Genomic DNA, 25857 nt, shown 5'->3' with positions numbered 1-25857 from the left:
CAAATTGGACAAGATGCAAGGGAGCTGGTTCATATAGCATGTGCATTTTAAGCTGGAATTGTAGTTAATTATAAACATGATGTAGCTCCTTATTTGCCCAGAAGCACCTGAGGCCAGGATTCGAGTCAGTGTCTTTATGATGCCACCATAGCTCTGGCTCTGTGGTTGGCCCAGGTCAAGAGTTCAGCTCAGGTGTGTGACATCAACAAATGCCAGCTTTGGCCTGCTGTGACACTGCGGTGTCTGGGTGCTCTGAGAAGAGAACTGAGGGCACCAGGGCCTGGATGCCTTCATCTTGGCAATGTGACGGGCCTGCTTGGGGCTCACTGGACAGGGGCATTTCCTGAGCCAGCAGTGTGCGTGGGAACGTGTGGCAGAAAGCTTTCTGAAGTGTTAGGTAATAAACCCGGCAGAACGATCATGTCCAGGCTGGAATATGGGTGCACAGGGTTCATTATGCTCTTCTGTCTACTGAATATTTCCATACTACAAAGTGACACGAGCAGAAGTGAGCAGCACATCGCATCCTTGAAGGCATAACAGGTACCCAAATGGGAAGAGAAGCCTGTGGTAATCATTGGGTGATAACAAGGATAAAAAGGATGAAGACTATAAAAAGCTCATGTCTGTTACTTATGAGGAAACATCTGTACAAGCGCTTCATAAACTGCAAATCCTCCCATACCCATAAGGGACTTCTCAGTTTTTAATACAAACAGTATTTCCTCGGGAATGAGGCCATTTTCTGATCTTTTGTATAATAAATGAGATGAATTTCCTTCTCCTCCAGGAAGCTTGGGGCCCACCAGAGTAACGCCTTCTCAACACAAGCTTCCCTTTGCTGATAGGAAGCTCAGTCTGAGATGTGTTGATTTTTCTCCCCTGTCTGCCCCTGGTCCCCAGACACTGAAGGATGCCAGTGACAACGCACGCAAGGACTTTCACCGCGAGGCTGAGTTGCTGACCAACCTCCAGCACGAGCACATCGTCAAGTTCTATGGTGTCTGCGTGGAGGGTGACCCGCTCATCATGGTCTTCGAGTACATGAAGCACGGGGACCTCAACAAGTTCCTCAGGTGCGGTGTGGGGGTGGTGTGGGGGGAGACGTGGGAGGGGGCAGGCCTCCGTGGTTCTGATAGCCTGAGGGTGAGGATGGGGAGTTCTTGGGAGGGGCCAAGGGTCCCCTGGAACTTTTTCTGGAATGGCCCATCTTGGTTTCAACACCAACATGTTCTGCAGAGAAAGAAACTGAGGCCACAGAAGAGTGAGGGACAGAAGAAAAGAACCATTCCACTTACTCTTGGGTGAAGGGAGTCAAGTGATGCTTCTCTCTGCCGTGAGCAGAGGTACAAATGGAAGATGCTCATTTAAGACCATGAATGGAAAGAGGAAGCAGTCCTAGCAGTGTGGGCTGGGATCCTGGTTTCTCCCTCCCGGTCTGCATCAGCGGCCATGTCTGCTCGAGTGGGTCTCCACCCAGCCGCCTTGACTCCCCTGGTAGGCCTGAGCCAGACCCTCTCTATGTCATGTCTCCGGCCCTAACATGTTGTTTTCTTTCTAACGTAGCTGCTCCTCAGCTTTGGAAGATTAGCAAGTGTGCGGCCTGTGGTATCTTGGTAGGTAGTAAAACTTAGGAGACACAGGAAAGATGTTGGCCTCAGTTTTGTTAACTGTAAAAGGGGCATAATAATATCCACCTTAAGGATGAATGTCAGGATCATTGTGATGATAGGTAATCAATAGATATTGTCCCCAGAACCACAAGGTTGAGAGATCTGCAATCCTGGGGATGTTACACCTCTTCTTTTTAAATTTTTAAAAATATTTTATTTATTTATGAGAGACACAGAGACACAGGCAGAGGGAGAAGTAGGCTCCCTGTGGGGAGCCCGATGTGGGACTCAATCCCCCGACCCCAGGATCATGCCCTGGGCCAAAGGCAGATGCTCAACCACTGAGCCACGCAGGTGCCCTGATGTTATATCTCTTGTGTTACCATGCCCATTAGACCTCTCTGTTCTCCTCCAGTTTCTGGGGGCCCCGAGAAGGGCTTTCCACAGAAACAGGCATCAGGCAGCCTTGAAAATTCAGAAACTACAGTTTAATAAGTCCATCACTGAGAGAACGGTGGAGGGGGACAGCATGCTGCTGTGCTTAGAAATATCATCATGTGGTTGGTACCTCCTGGATCCCTTTTACCAGCTCTAAGCTCAAGAATACATGTGCAATTTAGTTTGTCCTTTACTGGGAAGAGTCCCCCTTCTCTGCCTTGCTCATGACTATGGGGGTAGGGAGAGAATGCCAGATAAGATTAGGATTATGTAGCCTACTCTTGGTGCTCAGAGACAGTCATCCCGACACATTACTTAGTGTCAGCAGTTTTTCTTGCAGGTGATAGGAGAGGGGATGAAGATAGATTTTGTCTTTCAGACCTCATGTGAAAGGAGGAAAAGGAGCTACATTTGGTGGAGGTCTAACTGTTCACAGAAGTATTTTTTTCCTTGTTCCCATGCTCTATGCTACTTCTCTAATTAAAAATGGTGCTTTCCAAAAACATAGCGTAATACAACAAACGTATTTCACCTGGATGCAATTAAATGCTTCTGTGAGCTCACACTGTACTTGTGCGCATATGCATATGTGTGCATGTTGTAAGCATGTGTGTAAGTGTGTGTGTGTTGATCCTTTCACTTTTGGCTCAGCCAACCTCTCCCTAGCTCTCCTTCCTGCTTCCAGAAGGAGCAAGCACCTGATTCTCCCTGGGCATCTTGCACAAGGCATGGAGCTATTAGAAATCTCTCCCGCTTGATTTCAGAATCTGCTGAACTCTGGTAACAAGAGGTTTTCAATGCCAAGAATTAGGCATAGTAATGTACCGCGAACTACACTCCGTTCTCCCTTTCTGGAAGGGATGCAGCCCGTAAATGCCATGAACATGTCCCTAAGTGTCATTGGCACTGTCCTATAAAGACAGATGTCTACAATTTCCTCTCACCCTTTTTATTCATCCCAAAGCCATACATTGAGTACCAACGTGGCCAGGCCCTATGCTGGGGTGGCTGGGAAATGGGTATAACACATAATTCTTGCTTGCAAAGAGATGCCAGTTCTCCTCTGGAATCTCTCCAGAATTCCCTTCCAACAAGAGGAAGTCAGATAAAGCTTTTTCAAGCAATAGCAGCTAGTATTATTGAGCCTCCTAAGCATTCTAAGTGGTTTAACTTGTTAAACTTCATAAACTATTATTACAATGATTCCCATTTTTACGGTCCAAAAAACAAAAACAAAAACAAAAAACCAACCTGAATCACAGAGCTGAGCTTCAAACCCACAGCCCCTGGCTGTAAAACTCAGAGCCTTAAGCACCGCACTGCTTCCTCGTGAGGTAGCCGATTAAAAAACTGAGAAAGAGGGACACCTGGGTGGCTGGTTGAGCGTCTGCCTTTGCTCAGGGCATGATCCTGGGGTCCTGGGATTGAGTCCCACGTTGGACTCCCCGCAGGGAGCCTCCTTCTTTCTCTGTCTGTATCTCTGCCTCTCTCTGTATGTCTCTCATGAATAAATAAATAAAATCTTAAAAAAAAAAAAAACTCAGAAAGAAAGGAGCATGCCGCAGGATTCTGGAGCTGGACAGTGTGGCTAAGTGCCGACTGTAACCCACCTGGGGAGAAGAAACCAAGGAAAGGTGAACAGCTCCCTCATTAGAAGCCCACTAAACCTTCCAGCTTCTCAAGCTGGGGTGGTAATGGCATTTTCCCCCCTTTTAAGGCACGGTCTCCCAGAAGAGTAAAATATGTTTTTATTTCCAGGAGCTGCAGGGTAACCTGGGGAATGAAGCAGAAGGCTGTTTTTTTCACTTTATTTATACTCCTCTTGAGAGCTTGTTTAGAATACTTGCCTGCCCTCTTTTTACAAGATTTTCTGCTCAAAGAAAGCATGCAGAGGTTTCTCTCATTAAAGGGAGGCTTGTCCAAAAACTCAAAAGCAAGCAGGGGACACAACTGGCTTAAGAAGCTGGCCCCACTCTTGCACCCCTTCTGCGTGCAGAAGGCCCTGGGAGAGGTGCAGGCCTCAGGTGTCTCAGAGGATCCTGGAGCCTGGGGCTTTGTGCAGAGGTGGCCTGTGGCACCAGTCTCTACTGCTGCCTCTTCTCCAGAGTCTTTCCTACGGACAAAGTCTTGGAGGGGTCTAGGTGCCAGGGGCTGAAATAAGGTCCTGGCAAGTGAGCAACATCGTATTTCACTCTTGGATTTAAATCTATGAAGGTCACATCCTGGCCTGGATTCTCTGGATATTTCAGGATTTCTCTTCCTTCGTGTGCTCTTCCAGGTCTCTGCTGGTGTTGAGGTCACAGTCAGGTCTTTGTCTCCTGCCATAGGGAAACCATCCCCCCCCCCCTGCCCCCTCAGGCTGGGGAGAGCAACTTTGCGCAGTAGCTCCTGCTGGCTCTCCACAAAAGCCACAAAGCTCTTCACAAGCAGAGTCTCCCTACTGCTCCTATCAGTGAGCTTAGGAGGGTGCGGTGGGGATGGAATGAGGAAACCTTGCAGAGGCGCTGCAGGTCACCTGAGGTCACTGCCAGCGTCTTAGGACGCAATTTCATTTTGGATCCCCAGAGCCTTGCCCACCACAGGGGAGCAGTTTTGAGGGGAAGAGATCCCCGAGGCATTTCCCCACATGGCTGGCTTCTCAGTGTGACGAGGGGCATATGGGGCTGTGGTTTAAACCGAGGTGAAGTGTGCACAAGCCCAGGAAGCTCCTCCCTGGGGATGGTTCGACCCAGATATTTAGAGATACGAGAGACCTATATGATCGCCCAGCCTCATAGCCCTTTGTCTGTTTGACTGATGAGGACATTACAGACTGGGATGAGTTTAGAGGCTTCCCTAGATCTTGATGGTGGAACACTCCCCTCTCCCCATCTAGTGCTTGTTCTCTGAGAAAAAAAGAGTGAAAGATTTGGAAATCCAGTGAAGGTGGAAGCACGGGGGCGGGGGGGGGGAGGCTGGAGCCCAGAGAAGGGGGCACACAAATGCCGGTGGGGACAGTCCAACCAAGGTGGGGCTGGCCCGATGCGGGGAGACGCAGAAGGAGCAGGGTGCTCTGGGATAATTCTGACCCTTTCTGTTTTCAAATACTCATACAGCTCTGGAGCCCTGCAGGTGGGATTGTCCACTTTAAAATCCATTTAAAATCTACTATATGGCTCAGTGGTTGAGCATCTGCCTTTGGCTCAGGTTGTGATCCCGGCATCCTGGCATCGAGTCTCACATCGGGCTCCCCACAGGGAGACTGCTTCTCCCTCTGCCTGTGTCTCTGCCTCTCTCTCTCTCTCTCTGTGTGTGTCATGAATAAATAAAATCTGAAAAAAAAAAACTTCTATATTTATTTTGAGTACTTCCAGCTGTCCTGAAGGAATCTTATTCCTTTTTTTGCCTCTGGTAAGGAGCAGCCCTTTGACCGCTCCACCACCACTTCCAGAAGAGAAGGACCCTTTACTCTTTGCCCTCAGGCCATCAGGCAGCAGTGACACCAGTTGTGGCAGGACTCAGGAGCTGGGAGCAGGGGACTAATGGGGCTCAAGGCTCGTCTGAGATGAGGATGCTCCTCTCCCTGAAACGTGTGCCGGTGTTTAGATGCCTTAAGTCATCACACAGCTGGGAGAAGGCCAAGTGTATGAGATAGAAGGAAAAGAAGATATACGATACCATACACCTCACCCCTACCCCTGCCATAGTGTAAAGAATAATCTAGGCCCAGGGAAAGATTCAATGTGTTGTGATTCCGGAGCTCTCCATGTGGTGGCCAGTACACATGTGGAGCTGGAGGTCGAGGGAGGGGTGGGCAGGAGATGGGATTTTCTACAGGGAATGAATGTCCAGGCTGAGGTGCCCTGGGATTTTGCTCAGTTGGGCCTGAGGGAGACAAGGGCGGCTTGTTGAGACCGAGCCCAGCTGCAGAGCTCTGGCCCTGGTGGGGGTACTCAGGAGGCGTTGGCCCAGGTGAGGGGTGCTCAGCTGCAGCTGGGAGACAGGAGGGGAAGGCTGGGGCTCCCACTGGGGCATGATGACCCATTGCTCTAATAGAGCCAAACTCTCACCCTATGTTTTGGTTTTGGTTTATTTTATTTTTGTTCATGTATTTTACTCCATTGCTTTTCAGTGGGCTCTGGGCTCTGGCCAGTGCCTGGCCCCATGCTAGCTCTGGAGCCCCAAAAACACAGACCTGTGTGTGTGTGTGTGTGTGTAGGAGGGTACCATTCAGGCCCAGATGGCCCCGAGAATTATAGATTTCCTGGGAATTGGAGCCTGGGTGCTCTCAAAGCTTTAGGGGTGCACTTGTGAGTGAAGCATCTCCCCCCTGCCCTTTAGCTAAGTCAGGCAGCCCTCGAGCTCCCACAGCTCATTGGAGACGGGGCCCCTGGAGGAGAGAGCTGAGGCTCCAGCGACACTTACCATGTCCTCTGCAGGGCCCACGGGCCTGATGCTGTGCTGATGGCCGAAGGCAACCCGCCGACGGAGCTCACCCAGTCCCAGATGCTGCACATCGCCCAGCAGATAGCAGCAGGAATGGTCTACCTGGCATCCCAGCACTTTGTGCACCGAGATCTGGCCACCCGCAACTGCCTGGTTGGCGAGAACCTCCTGGTGAAAATCGGGGACTTCGGGATGTCCCGGGACGTGTACAGCACCGACTACTACAGGGTGAGTGGCTGCCCCCACCAGGAGTCCCCAGGGCCCTCTTTCCCAGAGTCTGTTATATTCATTTGCTGGGGCTGCTGTAACACAATATCACAGACTAAAGGGCTTGAATGGCAGATGTTTATTTTCTCTGAAGGTAAATGTTCAAGGTCAGGGTGATGGCAGGGTGGCTTTCTCTGAACACTTCTCTTCTTGGCTTGCAGACAGCACCTTTCTCTGCATGCTCACGTGGTCTTTTTGCTGTGTGTGCACCCCTGCTGTCTCTCTCTGTGTCTAAATGTCCTCATCTTCTAAGGACACCAGACAGATTGGAAGAAGGCTCACCCACAGTCTCATTTTCACCAAATCACCTCTTTCAACACCCAAACACAACTATGTTCTGAGGTCCTGAGGGTTAAGGCTTCCATGTGCAAATTTGGGGGAACACAATTCACCCCATAAAACCCATCATGCTCTTTCCACAGTGCTCCAGAGCTGTGTGTGATATCTCCAGGAGAAAAGCCCTCAACATCAGGGTTCTGCCAGGGAAGCCCAAGGGCTTGTGGGAATTCCTGGATGACACAAGGTTAAAGGATTCTGGCATTTGTATTTGATTCTGTGAAATTATGCCTGGAGCCTTTGTCTGAGGGTGTGGCTGAAGATGAACTTTTTCACATAAATAACAGCACCACAGACCTTGGAAGTTCCCACGCAGAACCATCTTGGTTGAAAGTAGATTAGCTATTGGCCTTCTTTGTGACATGTAAGAGGTTCTGTCCTCCCCTCCTCCCCAAATAGTGCCTCCTCTGGCTGGTGGGGGTTCCACCACTAGAAACACTAAAGGTTAGAGTTGCAGAAACAATTCAGATCCCCTGTACCTGGAACTGGTCCCTTTAGCAAGATAGATTTGGAACTTGGGGAGGAGAAGAAAAGGGCATTTCTGGAAACCCTGAAGTCATGACATTGAAAGTGAAGATTTGAGGTAATAGGACATTTCAAATCCTCAGTTTGGTTTTACTGTGGTTTTGCTTGATTTTCAAGGGCAGAGGAAGAAACTAAGAGAGAAAAGGAATAAATGTCTTGTGTGTACATAGCCTAAGATGGAAAACCATATAACTCCCCTAGCTTTCATAAGATAAGACTTGGTAGAAACAATGTCTTTCCTCACCTTCATCCCTCCCTTTATGATTTATTTTTGAGGATCTTAGTCTGTTTGTTTCCTACGCCCCTCTCTGCAGCCTTACCCAGTTCTCATGCCTCTGCATTTTAGTTAAGCCAACATCTCTATAAGTAGTCTATGAAAATAAATCCAGTGCTTTGCTGCATATTCTTCTGTAGATTGTTTTGTGGGGTTTCTTCCTTTGCCACCTTGATAAGCATTGTCCACAGTCTGTGGTGCAAAAGAGAGTGGATACCAAACTGAAAAGGATTTTCTTGGGTGTCTCTGTAGAAAACAGGAGAATGGTCTTAACTACAAGTGTTCAAAATGGAGCTTTGAAGTACCTGTTGAGTCTAGAGATGACTAGTCTCTTCTAAATATCTAAAACATGGCGGGAAATTTTCCCTACTAATATATGCATCTCCACTGTTAGCTCTTTTCTTTTGGTGGGAGGTGGGGGTGAGGATGTTTCCCTGTCTCAAGAGATGAAGAACCGCTTGAGTGTTTCCCTAAAGAAAAATTCTGCTGTTCCTGATGAGCATCGAAGGAAGAAGCATGTGGCCCAAGCAACAACTTTCTCTTTAGCAGTAAGTTAATAAAGGTCTTATAATGCTTGGCACAAAATAAGTACTCAACAAATGTTTTCAACTTTGTCATTATCCAAATGGACAAAATCATGCTTCATTCCCAAAGCCACAGCCTAACCAGGTAGAATCCAGTGTCCTCTCCTATAATCTCTAGAAAAAAATGAATCTGAGGAAAAAAGATAGAAGTGATCAGTAGTGGAAAGATCACTTAAGTAAAAAAACAATTTTAAGTAGAGGCACTCCAAAGGAGATACACAAATGGCCTATAAGCACATGAAAAAATACTCAACATCGTTAGTCATTGGGGAAATGTAAATCAAAGCCTCAATGAGTATCACTTCACACTCACTGGGATTCTGTGATAAAGACAGACAATAGTAAGTGTTAACGGGAATGTGGAGCAATCGGAGCCTAGATACAGTGCTGGTGGGACGCAAAATGGTGCAGCTGCTTTGCAAATGGTTTGGCAGTTTCCCAAAATGTTCAACACAGACTCATCATCTAATTCCGTGATTCCACTCCTAGGTATATACCTAAGAGAACTGATCGTGTTTTCACAGAAAAATTTGTACATTAATGTTCATGGCAGCATTATTCATAATAGCTAAAAACTGGGAACACCTTAAATGTCCATCAACTGGTGAATGAATAAATGAGATGTGGTGACCCATACAACAGGATATTATTCACCAGTAAAAAGAAATGAAGTACTGAATCATGATCCAACAGGATTGAACCTTAATGCCACCATTATGGTAAATGAAGGAAGCCAGACTCAAAAGATAGAATTCCATTCATATGAAATGTCCAGAATAGGCAAATCCATAGAGGCAGTGAGTAGATCCGTGGTTGCCAATGGCTTGGAGGATGGAGAATGAAGAATGACTGCTACTGGATATGGAGTTTCTTTTTAGGGTGATGAAAATGTTTTAGAAGTGTATGGTGGTGGTGGTGGTTATTTAATATATTTACCAATATACTATCATTGAATATATAATATATAATGATAATATATAATAATCATTGAAAGGTAAATATTATTACCTTTAGATTATATATATGAATTATATCTCATGCCTTTAAAAAAGTCTCAAAAGAACAATACTAGCAAAATAGTGACCATTATTATGAACATAAGAAGTTAGTCTGGATTATTTATGCACATTATAAAAGTGTCTAAATCTTTTATCTACTTTATTTTGTTACCATTTACTAAAAAGAAAATCTACCACTTAGGTGACATTTTCCCAAAGTATTTTTTTTTCTGAATTGATCAGAGGAAATAATTTCCAGTTTCTTTGTCAAATGTTCTTGCTATTTTAATCATTAGCAAATGTGCTTCAGATGCCACATTTATGTATCCCCATCCCCCACCCCTGTCTCACCATGAATACTAAGCAGTCGTGGCTGGGAGATCTATATGTTCATTTGGCTATTTGTTGTTCCCACTAAGGATGAGGAAAAAGAAGCAGCCTTACTTTGGCCTCTATTATAGGTGAGGGTGGGCAGGAGTGGGCAGGAAAGCAGATGATGGATGTAAGAACTGACAATTTGATAGTAGCCTCGGAAAACAAATAATAGTTCACTTCTTGGTTCCATGAAACTATTTATTATCCTAGAAATCATTTGTAGAATATTTTCACTTATTAAAAATATCCAAAGCAAATCAGTGGGCTCCATTTTGTTGGGTTTGTTCAATGCACAAACATAAGCTATTGTCAATTCTGCACCTGAACTCTAGCACCATCTTTCAGTGGCTGTTTCCCAAAACATTCTTGCTTTCCCACTAGTTATCCACCTGCTGGATCATCTCTAAGCTCTACCTCAGGCCCCTTCCCATTGTGGCATCTTTTCTCTCTGTCACCATAGCTGGGGAATGTGACTTCTTTAAAGCTTCAGTTTCTTATGTGCAAGCATCTTAAGGATGTTTTTCTTCATTATTCTCTTCCTGTCCTCCCCCAACCTGCATCAAACCCCAGGGTGAGGAGCTGCTTACTGTAGCTGGTGTGGGCTGTCATCACCAATGTTAAAAATCTGTTCTGTCATAGCAATAGGGGAGGATTTTTGTATCAGCCAAAGCTCCCTTATCTAGAAGGATGATGATTGGTCCTGGAGTCAACTAGGTTGAGGAGTAACATGTCCCTTATCTAAGTAAGAGCCAAACCCATTGGCAACCTGAACCTTCTGCTCATGGTGCCTTATGAGCAGCCTTGTGCAGCTCTGTGCAATCTGTGGCAGGAGGGGCATGTGGCAGCTGTTCCTCCATCATGGGGGAGCTGGCAGCACCAGAAAATGGCTGCCTTAAGGCTTCTACCCTGTTACAGCCGAACTAATTATATCCTCCCAATGAAGGGAGAAATCGGAGCAGTACATTTGCATTGAAACCAGCCTGATATGGTGGGTTCAAAATTACTCTAGCATTTATGTCCTCTGAATTGTTTTAATTAGCAGCTCTGCAGTACCAATCTTTTATTTGGTTTTTATTGCTTCCTTCCACTGGCAAAACCTAGCACTTAGGAAACATCTGAACCAGATTTCTGCCTGTCAGAGACCCACGATCTCACTCTACTTGGTCATTACTGGGCCAAAGTGGATCTACTGCAACTTTTCTAATGTGCACTTTGGTGGTTTTCACTGTTTGGGTCCAACATGTGCTTAAAATGAATGTGATCTGTTGGTGAGTAGAGAGCCTAAAGATCTGAAATTCAAGCTTCTAAATCTTGTTTCCCTTTCGGCTTTAGCTTTACATTGAAGTGGTAAGAAATCCTATCCTTTAATTCATCTTCCACTTAAGGAGGAAAAAGAAGGAAGCAGAATAGGCAAATTGATTTATGGTGGACCTTCAAAAAAGCAAATGAGTATATATCAGCTAAGCAGGGCCATGATCAGAATCCTGAAGTATTTAAGTGACACCAGTGACAGTGACTAAGAAATCATCTTCAGTTGCTCAATACCAGTTTATTAACTGCAGAGAGAAAAGAAGATGGATTTTACTGAAATCAGCTGATGTAACAAGTAGCAAGAAGAACTGATTTGAATTTTAATATCAACTGGAAGATGAAGTCCTGAACCTCAGAAATGAGGGGAAGACATGTAACTCCAGAACCAGACAAACACGTGAGACATAATCAAGAGATAACTTGCAAATCTTGGTATTGAAATATGTGTTTATTTTTAAGGAATATTTTTACGTAATATGAGCACTTCTAGATAAATCAATTGACAAATAGATTGATTGATAGATTGATAGAACAATCTTGACTCATTCCATAAATGTTCTTGGTGAATTGTTGTGTAAAATACCAATGTCATTCCCTCTATGAAGAACATAGAGGGTGCTAATTCTTAAGAGGCAGTTCCTGTTCCATCTCCTCCCAGACTTCCTCCAAGCAGAATAAATACTCACAAATCCATGATACCTCCATGCATCATATAAATAAGCAGTACAACATAGTGTTTAGACAAAGTTCATACATTATGCTATGTTGTACACCTAAAACATTGTGTGTCAACTATATGCGAATTTCAAAAAATATATCTGACTAATAAATGCATTCTCACTTATAAACAAATAAATAAGCATTATAGCATAGAGCACATTGCACCAGGGAAATTTGTTCATATATGTGTCTTCTCACTACTTTGGGAGCAGGGAGAAGACAAGTCTTAACACATCTTTGTATCTGTAGAGACAAATGGGCATGTGTCCCTGGGCATGGCACATATTGGGCCGTCAATGCATGATCGCTGAACAGGATACGTATCAAGAAAACCCTTTATGAGTGTGACTTTTCAGCCCTGTAGAAGAATAAAGAAGATACTCGGATTTGCAGATGGGCCTGGCCCTGAGGCTAGGAATACTGGCTTCAGGAAGTAAAGGTAGGGATATAGAGGTGTCCTTACTTCCGACTATTTTTTTTTTTTAGTAGCAATCCCAGAGCTAAAATTTATTTGCTCTTATACTATAGTAAAAAACAAAAAACAAAAAAACAAAAACCTTCCTCTGGTATACTCTGCCTAGAACCTTTGAACCAGGCACATTGTTCATTTTAAGAGGCAGCAAAGTCCCTTCCTAAAAGAGGAATGTCCTCTGTGTCATTAATTCTTCTTTGCATACATCATTTCCTTATTTTCCCTCTTAATATATACTACACAATTGCTCAACTTCCACATGAACAGTTAATAGACCTTTCTATTAGACTTCTTTTGATTAAAGTAGCCCCAGAAACTTAAGAGCTTATTTATTTCGTGAAATCATCTTCCATTTATGTTTCATACCACAGTCAGAGAGAGCACAGTTCAGAGGAACCTGTCTGCTGGGGAGAAATCAGAACATTGAGTTCAGACGAATTCTATATTAAACTAGATTTGCATAAATTATTTCAAGATTCTAAATTGGCTTAATTTGTATTCAAGCCTTCCTAAGAGCCTTTCACATATGCTTTGGCGTAGCAAAAGGGTGGGTGAGTGTCCTTGCATGCATCCATTCATTTTTTGGACACAGATGTATGAAACAGCTACTATAAGCTAGATGCTTTACGAGACACTAAAGGCATCCAGATAAAAAAGACATGTGGGCTGTGACTTGGAGTTCTTGCCCATGTAATAACGTGATAAATGCTGTATTAGAGACATGTACACAAAGAGGAAGCCACCAGCCTACTTTGGGAAATCAGAGTAGGGTTCGCAGAGATGTGACATTTGAGCTCGTATATAAGATATGAACCCCAAATAGTTCTATTGGCAAGAGGGCCCTGGCCAGGTGGGGAGGGAGACATTGTTGGCATAGGAGGAAGCTATGAAAAGAGATGGTAGTGTAAACATCATGGTGTGTGGCCAGGGAATGGGGGCCCCTCTGCCTGCAACCTTTGCAGGCAGGCTAACAAAGTAGGCTGCTGAAGCTATTATCAGATTTCTCAGGGACCTGTTTACCATGCCAAAGACTTTGGACCTGGTCCTTTTGGCAGCAGGGAGCCACTGAGAGTTTTTATGCCAGAGAGAAACATGTCAGATTGCATTCTGTCACCTTATGAAAGTAGATCTGCCCAACGGACCCCCAAATCCCCACTCCTGTATAGCAGAACAGCGTCTCTCAAACTGGGTTCCCTGAGCTGTCGGGGGGTGTTTGCCAGTGAAAGAGATCGATGATCACCAAGCCTAGCGATCGTTTTCCTTGCTGCAGAACTCCTCAGAGCCTTTCATCTGTCACTGTGCCATGTGACCTTTCAAGAAGGGGTATGGAAAGTGGCCGAAGCCAGCAGGGAAGAGCTGGCCTGCTAATTCTTTGTCCAGGTCCCCTGGTCCTATTCATTTCCCAGGACTAGTCAAGACTGTTAGCAAGACATGGAATAAATCTCCCATGTTTTTTCAGGCTCCTGAGTCCCTTATTCCTGAGATCACTAGCCTGTTCATTTTGTCCATAAAAGTGCATCCACAGAAATTAAGTGAGCTGTTAGGTGCTCTGGGAACGAAGGTAGGCCATAGCTCATCGGCTCAGATGGGCCAGAGGGACTCTGATTCCTCCAGGTGCTGAGAGGCATCTTTAGCAGGTACTTCCTCGCCCTTCTCCCCTGTTTTTGAAACAGTCAGGCTTTAGCTTTGTCACACTCATGACATTCCATGTTTTTTTTTTTTTTTCATCACTGAGATCAGAGCCCCTTAAAAGAGGAAGCTGGCAACAAATGTTAGCGGGGGTATGGAGGAAAGAACATCAGGCTGAGGTCCTAAAGGTGAAGGTTCAAATCTGATTTCTCTTTTCTAATCTTATGCTTCTATCAATGAAGAATGAATTTAACCAAAGGTATCAATATGCTACTAGCAGTGGCTGAAACAAATAAAGAGTCATTTTCGCTTAATGACAAGGAGTTCACATCACAGGTGGGCAGTTTCTGGTTGGCTCCCAGGCTGCCCGGTGTCAGAGCTATGGACTGGCACTTGATAGTTTCTTGGTCTTTTCCTCACGGCTGCAAGATGGCTGCAGCAACTCCAAACACATCCAAACTTCACTTAGAGAAGAACAGAGGCAGAGCAGTTTCAGGGAGCAGTTTCTCCTTGCATACACTCTTCTCATCAGAAAGTAAATCTTTCCCAGAACATCCCCTCTGCAGACTCCTCCATTCACTTCCCAGGTCACAGGTGGGTCAAGACTAAGAGCTGGGCAAATTTACAGAGATCAATGGCTTGTTACTAAACACCTAGACAAAACTGAGATTCTACCACAAGGAAGAAGGAACCAAGAGATTTGTGACCTTTCAGTAAAAGACTTAAACAAAACTGCGATTCTACTGTGGAAAGAAAGGAAGCAAAAGTGAATGGCTTTGGAGAGAATAAAGAAAATTATGTCATACTGACCTTAGTTACCCTCATGGCCTCTGTCTTTTTATTGGAAGTGAGTTCTTGCCTTTAAAGTTTGTTGGGAATGAATGAATGAATGAATGAATGAATAAATAAATAAATAAATAAATAAATACTAAAGTTTGTTGGGAAAACTGAATTGAAGTGGCATATAACCATTGCTAAAAAACAAAATTACTGGAATTTCTTTGTGGGAGATCTTTAGTCCTCTGTATGCAATGCTTCTTCTTTTCTGGCTGCTTTAAAAATAATGTTTTTATTGCTGGTCTTAAGAAATCTAATTACATAATGTGCCTTGGTACATATTTCTTGAGCTTGGATGCATTGGATAACTTGGACTTGTGGGCTTATAGTTTCCATTAATTTGGAAATGTTTTGACCAATTCTTGTTCAGATATTTCTTCTCTTTCCTCCACTCACCACCAAGGTATTCCAATTTCACTTACATTAAGCCATTTAAAACTATCTCATGGCTCCCTGAAATCTTTCATGTTTTTGGATTCTCTCTTTCTTTGGGTGTTTCATTTTGGATATTTTCTATTACTGTATCTTCAAGTTTCATCATCTTTTCTTCTTCAATGTCTACTTTTCCATTATTCCCAGCCAGTGTATATTTTCATCTTATACATTATAGTTTTCATTTCTAGAAGTTCATTATAGCCTTTCTTATATCCTCCATGCCTCTAGTTAACATTTTAAACATATGGAATACATTTATAATAATGTTTCAAAATATTTGTTTGTAGTGCTAACGTGTGTGCCAGTCCTGGATCAATTTCCTTTGGTTGATTTCTCTCTGAATTATGAGTCATATTTTTCTGCTCCTCTGTATGCCCGGTAATTTTAGATTGGATGCCAGACATTGTGAATTTTATCTTGTTTGATGATGGATATTTTTGCATTCCTACAAACATTTTTGAGCTCTGTTCTGGCATGTGTTTATATTGCCTTGAAACAGTTTGATCCCTTTGTGTGATGCTATTAAGATTAGGCAGGATGAGACCAGTGCTTACTTTGGAGCTATTAATTCCTTACAACTGAGGCAAGATCTACCAGGTAGTCTACCTAAGTACCCATGAATCATGAGGTTTTCATCCTGCTTCATGGGAACCAGCACTATCTCTGATCCCATGTGAGCACCGGGCACTGTTTCCACTCATCTTCTGTGGTAGTTCTTTCCCAGCCCCTGTGTCCACATGTGCATGCATGCATCAGCACTCAGCTGAATACTCAAGGAGCTCCCTCTGCAGATCTTCAGAATTCCCTCTGTGTGCAGCTCTCCCATTTCTGGAATTCTGGCTTTTCCACTCGGGCTACCTTGATCTCCCCAGACTCCCAGCTCCTAACTCCTCAACTTAGGAGGCTTGCTGGGCTCCATCTGCTCTTCCCCACCTCTGTCTCTTTCAATGAATTAAACTTAACAATCATAGGACTCATCACATTTGTTCCTCATTTCTCAGGGATCATTGCCTCTTGTTGTTATCTAGTGTCTTAAAAATAATAATTTCATATGAATTTAAGCCATTTTGTAGTTGTTTCACATGAGAAGGTAAATCTCTTCTCTGTTACTGCACCTTGAATAGAAGCAGAAGACAGTTGCTGTCTCTCTTGATGATGAATATGTCATTCCAAAAATCTATTAGTGAACCACTTATAAGCTGCAGCAAAGAAAACAAGTTCTCCCACCTCTTTAGAACAGCTACTTCCTGTGAAGGGCTTTGTTTTCCTTTTTAATTAAATAACTTACATTTACATAATACTTCTTCTACAATTAAAGTTTTCCTGCCTACACAAGATTATAACTTAAGTAGGAGAGTAGATTTTTCTCCATCTCCAGTGAGTATTGAGTAAGAGGAAATTATCTTAGCTTCCCTGTTACTTCTGAGAGATTCCCCAGGCTCAAATTGTGAATTGATTCAAGAAGGCTTTGGTAAAATTATATATATATATATATATATATATATATATATATATATATATGCTGAATTTTAATAATGCCCCACACCTTTTACATTTTCCCACAGTCTTCGTCCTATGCTCAGGGACAGAACACCTTGGATGGATAAATGACTGAATTAGCCCAAGATGGTAGTGCATGTATTGTTCTTAGCCATGCCTCTTCAATTTGTAGATACTGAGTGAGACCCCTTCTGTCCTCTGAAGAAGATCACATGTCTCCTGGGGAAAAACACATAAATAAGTCACTGTGATACTATGTAGTGTGCTACATGTTATGAGTAGAGATAATTTGATTTTTATTAGGATGTGGGATGAAATCTGGCAAGTTATCTGGAAGAAACAGGATTTGACCTGGGTCTTAAAAAAAGAATAGTTGGTGAGGGTGTTGTTGGAACTTAAAGACTATTATATGTGACTGAAATTATAACTGACTCAGTGGCCTGATTACACATGATTCTTGGGCAGAATGTGTAACTTCTAATATTGACCTCCATAACATCTCACATTGTATGAGGCACTTACTAGGTTGTTACTGATTATAACTGCCTAAAAGGGGTTCTGAGAAAGATGGTATGATATTCTTCTTGGAAGTGTTTGAAAGTAAAGATCCTGTCCACCGTGGTGGGTCTTCGGGATGGAAAGATCTCCTGATTTCAGGTATGACTTGACTTCCTTTCTCAAGTCTCTGTAAAACATAGAATTCTAACCTCTAGTAGTTATTTCCCATTTCTTCTTGGTCTATTTGTCCAGATATGAAAAACCATAAAACTCTCAGAAATTGTTACAACCACCTAACCTAATATTGGATGTATATGAAGTCAGAAAACAACAAGATTTATCCCTTTGCAGAGCTGTGGCAGCTTCTCATGCTGATTATTCTATTGGTCATAAGAATTTATTACAGGTATATAAATTGAGAAATTCTACTTACCAGATCAAAACACATCCTAATTTGGGCTCCACTAAGAGAATTTTTAAACCCAAGTTATTTATGATGTCTGCCTGTATGACAAATTCCTTCTATTCTAACAGAGGCATAGCAGTGTTATCTTACCTGGTACTAAAAAGCTCCCCACTATATAAGTTCCTGAGCTTACCTGCATATCTCAATAGTTCAGAGTGCTTTCATCAAAATTTTGATTATTGAACATCACCTTAGATATAGTAATTTAGCATCTGGGAATGGGAGGGATGAGAATTTAGGAATTTTTATTTTTAACAAGCTTCTTAGGTAAAGTCTGATGTGTAGCCAAGTTTAAAAATTGCATTGGTCCTAATCAGCAGCATCCATAGAAAGTAGCTAAGGACAAAACATGGTCTCGTCTATGCTAACATTCAAAGGGTAACATTAATTATCAAGCTTCAAAAATAAGATAGGTGCTGTTAAAATTTTTCTCAAACCTGACCCATTATTTTCCTGATGGAGATAGTATTATAGTAGTTGATGGATTTTTAGGACTTCCAATGGTAAAGACTAAATTGTAATCACTATCATGAGATCATACCCTACTCTTCTTTTTCCGGATTCTTTGAACCATGGCATCTTTGAATTGGTCTTTGAGTATCCCCCCCTCAACCGAGGAGGTGAGCTTGGCTCATTCTCGAGATAAGTTTTGTCAAAGACAACATGAGGAAAGAAAGAGAGACAGAATAAGCAGGAAGTTCAAAGTCAGGCGACATGCTCCAGGACAAGCCGACATCAGAGCAGCAATGCCTTCCTCCTGCAAGGAGCTAGGTCGCCTGGGCTGGCCTGCAGTCTAGGCAGACCCCTGCTGGCCTTCTCTGTCACTGCATGGTTGTATATCTGTGTGGGTGACTGGTGGGGGCCCTGCAGCAAGAAAAGGCTTGTAAGGAGTCAAACAGCTTGTTAAGGTATCCTTGTGGGTGTCTGTATTGAAGTGTCACAGTATGAAGGCTTTTTATTAGCAGCTATTTTAGAATCCTAACACTGAAATGGAACAGTTTCTTCCCTACATGGCATTTCCAGGCCAGCTTCCTCCCTCACAGCCCTACGACAGCATCAGCCATCTCCTAAGGGGGTGGAGAACATGACGCTGGGCTCCTTTGACGGCGGAGCCTGGCTCTGTGGCCCACGCCCTCAGCTCTGGAGATAATTTGGTTCATTCACATGTTGCTGATGACGGGGAAGCGGCAGCGGAGGCTGAGGAGGACTTGAGGCTCATGCCTTGCCTGTGCATATGGCACAGAAAACTTCCTGGGTTTTGCAAGGGTGTAGAGGAATGTTGCACAATTTTAAGGGCATAGAAGGAAGAGTTGCCCCACAGTGAAACTGCAGAGTGAGTTAAGTCCAGGATTAGTATGTTTTCTTTTGGCTACCAGAGATACTTGAATTCTTCCAAAGTCTTTAAGGGCAGAGGTGAATTTATTCCAGAAAACTCTTTAAGCTTCATTGTAGGAAAGGACTGCAACTATATAAGACTCTTGTTAATGTCTTAGAGGGTTGATCTTGGGTCTTGTAAGGAAGACTAACATTTATTGGCCTCCTTTTACATCTCAATTTGAGATGTAACCTTCCTATCAATCTCTAACAATACAGATGAGGAAACTAATATTCAGAGAGGTGAAGTCACTTTCCTGAGATGCCACACTTTATCCAGGTGGCAGAATTGACATCTGAACCCCTGTTCTAGAAGGAAAAATCCATGCTCTTCTCACTTTGAATCTCCCTGATACCCTCAGGCTCATTTGTCTTCATCCTGCAATTGGAAAAGTATCACCTGGTAGAGGTGTCACCTGGTATGGACAGAGCTCTGTCCATAGTGGTCATAACAGGTTCATCTAGAATAGTGGCTTACTGTGTAAGACAAAAGTCCTAAAGCTTTATTGGGTGGAGGAGGAAAAGGGATACTTTAGATTTCTGAACCATAACATTTTAGATCAGGAAAGGGTTTTAGGAAAGCCAATCTGAACTTCTTAAGGAGGGATTCTGGAATCTTTCCAGATTCCAAATCTGGAGAATATGCCAAGGAACATGGAAACCGACCAACAGCAAACCTGGATCTATTCTAACTTGCAATATGTATGCAGTGTATGACTTTAAACAACTCATTATACTTTTCTGAACCTGACCTCCCATCTTAGTTAAATGATAAAAAAATCTGCCTGCTACTTAATGCTGTCATAAAACCACTATTGAAAGTGTAAAGTATGCAAAGCTGAATCCTATGGCATATTCCTTCTGTGTGTGGAGGAATGTGTCTCAGATAAACATCCTTGAATCTGGGATGAGTTCCTAGAAATGTAAGCACTGTCTCAGATCTTTGTGGAATAGTCCCAAGATATTGCCTTCAGGGCACATACATTGACCACCACCCTTTCCTTCCCTTCATGTCTCCTGAATTCATGTCTTACCTCCCATGAGTGTTTTACAGCCGCTTTTCATACACTGTTGGTCATCTTTCCCAGGATAGAAGCGGTGGTTATGAGGTCTTTGAGAATGTCAAAAGATCCCTATTGCCTGCTGATCTGAACTCTGTGTTCCTACTACTATGCCCTTAAAGGCAACATCAGCTGCTACCACAGGAAGCACACTTTCATTTCTATGTAATATTCTTGCTTTATTTCTTTGTGGTTGGTCCAGAGCTATCACTTGCTTACCTCTTGTCATCCATAACGAGTCATAACTATCTGCCTGGGCATGAAACACATGTCATAAAGGGAAGCTATCATGGCATAAAACATGCACACTGCAGCCTAAATTGACTTGGACAGCACAGGACCAGCCTCTGCCCTACAGCAATCTGATGAAGCCCAGGGACTCCTTCTCCAAATGAGGCTTTAAGTGCATAACAGAAAATGCAAAGAGTTATAAAGGAACACGGTTACACTGTAGTACAGTTATAATATGTCAATAAGGTGGTATTATAATATATGTGTTTTTGTTAAAACATAAAATAATGAGATTTGGTGGTGAGTCTTATAATCCTTATAATTTCAGAGTGATGAACATAAATGTTTTGAGATATCTGTGACAATAATGTGATATAAAGGTATCTGATTTCTATAGGTGACAACTTCACATATGCTGCTGATACTACTGTGGTTTGTTTTCCATGAAGAAAATGCTAGCTCTTTGTGGAAGATTGATGAATAGTAGAAGCAATCCAAGTTTATAGGACCCTGTGAATTCTATCCATGAATCCCTGAAAGGTGGATGCATTATTGGTAAAGTTCTACCTTAGAACATTGTAGAACAGTGCAGAAATGCTCATTCATCAGCACAATAAAGTCCTGAAGGCCAAGAACATTCCAGAGCATCTGAAGCATGGAAGTAGGGGTTGGACGATAGTATAAAGAACATAGGTCTAGAGCCAGACCTCCTGGGTTCAAACCCCAGTTCCGCCTCTTACTATCTGACCTTGTGCAAGTCACTTAAGGTCACAACATTCAATTTCTTCTACTGTGAAATGGCAATCATCCTAATGCCTTCTCAAATTGATTTATAAGGATTAAACTGCTTTAACCAATACTTCCTTCACAGTGGGCATTTTACATGTCAGCTATCATTATTATAATTACATATGAACATTTAAAAAGAACATGTCAGAAATAAATAGTATGACAGTGAATCAGCCCTGGGCAGGATGGTGTTAAGCTGGGCATGCACACACTGGTGTTTGACGAGCTGCAGGTCCAGCCCATGTGTCTCTACCTTTCAAGAAGATTGCGGGGGACTTTGCCAAGAGTCTTGTTGCAATCAATACACTTCATGCCCATGGCAATCCTTCATCTCCCATCCCAACCGGAACAGGATGATCCTTTGTTATGACTTCATCTGAATGAACCTGTATTTGCTCCTGGTTATCATGGCTTCCTTTACCAAGTGCTTTCAAACTACATTTAAATAGTTGCTGTTAAAATTCAGTCTGGAACAAAGGAACATGACAAAGGTCATGTTTGGTTATCAGTTGTTTCTGGAATCCTACTTCTTTACTCTCTTTTGAAAATCATGTCAGCTTTGTCCCTTTATCATCCTCACTTCTTCATTTCCTTAGTTCCCACTGTCGGTGTGGATCCAAACTTCATATTGCCACGGGGAGTGGGCTGGGGCACTGTTTAACAATGCCTAGAGACACACATTCTTTTGAAAACAACCTCAAACTTTCCACTTATGTCATTTCCTTTGGGTTTCAGATTTCTCTTGACCACATTTGTTCCACCTTCCTTAGATTGAAGATCAGGTCCCTTGTTGGAATACAAAGAATTGAAATAGGAATTGTGTAATCAATTCACTCAACAAATACTTTTGACCAACTTATGTCCACAAGATGGGAAAAAGTAGCCAGAGACAGACACTTCTTAGCCTAGAAGAGCTAATGATCTAATTGGAGAGCCAGGCAATGATCAGACCATCTCAATATATATAAATAAGAACTGTGCTTAGTGTCATGAGACAGATGTCCTGAGGTCGGTAAGAACCTACAAACAGGGGAATCTGACCTGGTGTAAGACTTCCAGGAAGACTGAGATAGGGAGTCTTGGAGCTGAGCCCTGCAACTTGGTTTAAGGGCAAGAAAAAGGAGGAACATACACTCCAGGCAGAGGTACCCACAGGTAGGAAGGCCAAGTGGCAGGAGAAGCAGAGAATGGTGAAGGAGGGCCAGTAAGCTCAACACAGAGCATGAGATGCAAAATCCACCTGGAGAAGCGGAAAGGGACTAAGTCACATAGGACCATGTCAGACATGCTAAGGATTTTGCATTATCGTGAAACAGCGGGATGCTGCTAAGAGTTTTATGCAAGATGTGGGATGGTACCACTCTGGAAAGCCAGAGCAGCTGTGAGCAATTGGGCTAAGAGGCCCTTGCAGAAGTTCAAGAAGAGACAATGATGTGGCAGTGAAAGGTGCTGGCAGTGGAGACAGAGCCAAGTGAAGAGAATTTTAATTATTTGGGAAGCAAAATTACAGGGCCTAGTGGCAGATTGGGTATAGAAAGTGCAGAGCAGAGGAAATCAGGGACGTGACATACCTCTCTGACCAGCATCGCTGGGCAGACGGTGGTATCATTCATTGTCCTGGTTTTGAAATGGGTGGAGGAGACACCAAGGATTCAATTTAGTACATATTGAGTTTGAGGTCATTTGAAGCCATTTGTATTTTGAGAGTGTCTTTAACAAGCAAGAGAATGCACAGAGGGAGATGATCAAGAAGTCTGGGACTGTGTCATAGGAGGAATAATTGAGGGAGCTGGGGGCATTGGGACACAAGAGGGAGGAAGACCTAGATGTGAACACATTAGCTGTCTTCTGCTGTGCAGATGAGGGCAGTGGTTCCAGAGGCTAGAACTGGGACCATCGGGTAGAAGTTTCATGAAGCATATTTGGCACAGTGTGAAGAGGAACTGCCTGAGAATGAGAGATGTGACATGGGCTGCCTTTCCAAGAGATGAGCTTCTTGTCTTTGGAGGAATTGTCCAAGCATAGGTTTTCCATCTTTCACGATACCATAGAAAGGAGTCAGTGTTTTATAAACTGTGTTCTGTGGACTCCAGTATTTGGTGGAGGGGCCTCCATGACTGGCTCTATAAATAGCTGATTTCTGTTGATGTGTACTATAACCATTAATATCATTATTAATACTAAGTGCATTATAACCATTAAAAAAACTAATGGAAACCAACATGCTCAGATAGGTTGTATATATAATTTTAATACACTTGGTAACAGCCAAACTTTAGTGTGCTTTTGTAGTTTGATCTACAATACATAAGTGTTACCAATTTGAAATTCTACAAATAAATTCATAGTGGTACAATACATTTTTATTTGATTTAGTTTGGGAGATTTAGTTTTAAGAATGTCCCAGCTGTAAGTAACTTGTAAAAACCTCTATAACTCAAAGATTCCATGATTTTTATTCTGACAATTAAAATCAGGTGCCATATTCTCATTTCTGTCAATTATTTTAGCCTGAACAAAATGAATAGGAGCAGATGTGTTGCCCAGAGAGGAATTTATGAAACACTCTGCTTCCAGAATCAACTATGGTTGAAACTCACCCTATGCCCTCCATGAGCCCTCATTCTACAATCTCCTTGTTTCTTTCAGACTTGCCAACTTCACTGGGGCTTTCAAAGGCATTGATTATATGTGCATGGACTATTCTAAAAAGTCTGAAGCTTGGTATCTCATTATACTTATGACATAATTACTTAAATAGCATAAGGACCATGCTCAATGATTTCTCCATGTCACAGAGAGGAGAATGCCCAAATGTTCATGGCTTTGAAGCACAACTGACTGTAAATAATGAAGTGGCAGTAGTTGAGAGAAAAGGGGGAAATGGTAAGCAGTTCAGGGAAACCCAGAGAATGTTTGATTAAACTTTTCACTAGATGACTGCTTCACTGTTCCCCAGACTCTCAGCAAAACTCCCCAACTCTGCAGTAGAGAGAACATTCACCCAAGGACACAATTGGCCATGACAGTCTTCTCTATTTGCTTATTCAGTGCTAGAACACCCAGTGTGTCCTCAAATACTCCTGTGGGAATGAACAAGAACATGGCAGTCCATTTCAGCGCCTTGCTCAACATTCTAGGTTCCTCATTCCCAAAAGCTTATGCCTCAAAATTCTTTCAAATGAGAAACAAAGTTGATGTGCTAATGAACATAATACTCCCATGATTTAATGAAGTCAACTACCTGTGGTTACTTAAACCCTGCATGGAGTTCCATCCATGTGATCTGCATGTCATCTGGGCAAACCCAAACCTCCTTGGGCCTCAGAATGTGGATCTCAATTGTGAAATGAGGACAGTGTTCATGTCAGATGACTTCTAAAGTCTTTTGAGCTTTAAAATTCTAAGCTCAATTTTCAGTTCCACTGAATTAAATAAAAATACCCTCGGCACAGAGAAGACTGAAGATCAATTCTTAGAGAATGTACCAGTCTGACAAAAATAAAAAATAATAACAAAGCCACAGTTATGTTCTTCTGCATAAGGTAAAGTTTTTGCTTAGTGGTATTTTTAAAAATTTCTTTGTTTCTTGCTCTCTGACCAACTCTATGAATCAATTATATTTTTTTCCTAGATGCATTCATCTCCTGGCCTTATAGAGAAGAAGATTAGGTGGTATTATCTTCTACTTTTTTCTCTCTTAGAGGACTACCTTCATATTAGTCAAGGAAGGTTTTTGTTTTGTTTTGTTTTGTTTTGTTTTATCAATTAGCCTTATGCAGACCTTCCTGGTTTCTTTGTCTTGGGTATATGTGTGGATGAAAATACATAAAATGACAATGGAATGCAAAGGTATATAAAACACCATAACATCTTAATGACAGACATATCTGGTATCATGTTGTAGATCAGTATTGTCCACAGATAATACAGAGTCCCTCTTTGTAACAAATATTCTAGGAGGATAAGGAGACAAAGGAACCAATGTAAACACAATCATGAGATGGTTTTTATGCAACAATACATCAATGTCACATGCCTTGTGTTACTTGGTGGAATTCAAGTAAGTTAAATATTGTCAACAGTTGTCCATATAATTCCTAAAGATCTGTTTTATAGATGGCAATTCAGAGCTTCAGAAAGTTAAGAGTCTTGCCCAACATGAAGCCAGATATCACAAATTTTCCTTACATCTTTAGAGCAGCAGGGAGGACTCCCATCTTATCACTGCCCACACTTCATTTCTAGAGAACCAAACTTTTTCTTTCAGCATGGAGACTGAGCAGGATGGAGGATGAGACGTTTTTGGTAGGAGGTCTCTAGTTTATGGTAGAGATTTTTTTTCCATCTACCAACTCAGTTCAGTTTTTCAAATGATGTGAAGAACAGTCTCTCTTTTCCCTCGGTTCCCACCTCCTGTAGGTCAGCTGAGAACTTCCGAGTGGAGGTTACCTGTCCTGTTCTTCCCATGTTCCTGCCAGCTTCAACTTTCCCTGAGCAAGCTCAGGGAATGCACTGGCCATTTGGGGGTTAAGAGCAGCAGGCTTAGACATCCTCTGGGCGTGGCATGTTTCCAGGAAAGAAAGCTCCAAAAGGAAAGAACAGTGTGGGAAAGAAATGTCCACTTGAATGAGATCAGGATGTTCTGAGCCCTGTCCTGGTACCGCCTGCCCGGGGCTACAGCTTGGCAGTGCCAAAA

The 25857-nt window shown here is 42.8% G+C and overlaps 1 protein-coding gene across 3 annotated transcripts in view; it reads left to right on the top strand.

Annotated features, from left to right (window-relative positions):
* The window catches only part of NTRK2 (neurotrophic receptor tyrosine kinase 2), a 331718-nt gene that overhangs the window by 262868 nt on the left and 42993 nt on the right, over positions 1 to 25857 (top strand). For all 3 annotated transcript variants that reach the window (XM_055309668.1, XM_055309666.1, XM_055309669.1), the window contains 2 exons: positions 904 to 1076; positions 6470 to 6704. In XM_055309668.1, coding sequence (XP_055165643.1) covers positions 904 to 1076; positions 6470 to 6704 — 408 coding nt within the window. The remainder of the gene's footprint in view (positions 1 to 903; positions 1077 to 6469; positions 6705 to 25857) is intronic.

This window comes from Nyctereutes procyonoides, unplaced genomic scaffold (genome assembly GCF_905146905.1).
Source record: "Nyctereutes procyonoides isolate TBG_1078 unplaced genomic scaffold, NYPRO_anot_genome, whole genome shotgun sequence".
Lineage (NCBI taxonomy): Eukaryota > Metazoa > Chordata > Mammalia > Carnivora > Canidae > Nyctereutes > Nyctereutes procyonoides.
Note: the sequence above shows the minus strand (reverse complement) of the source record. Positions and strands in the feature narration are given on the sequence as shown.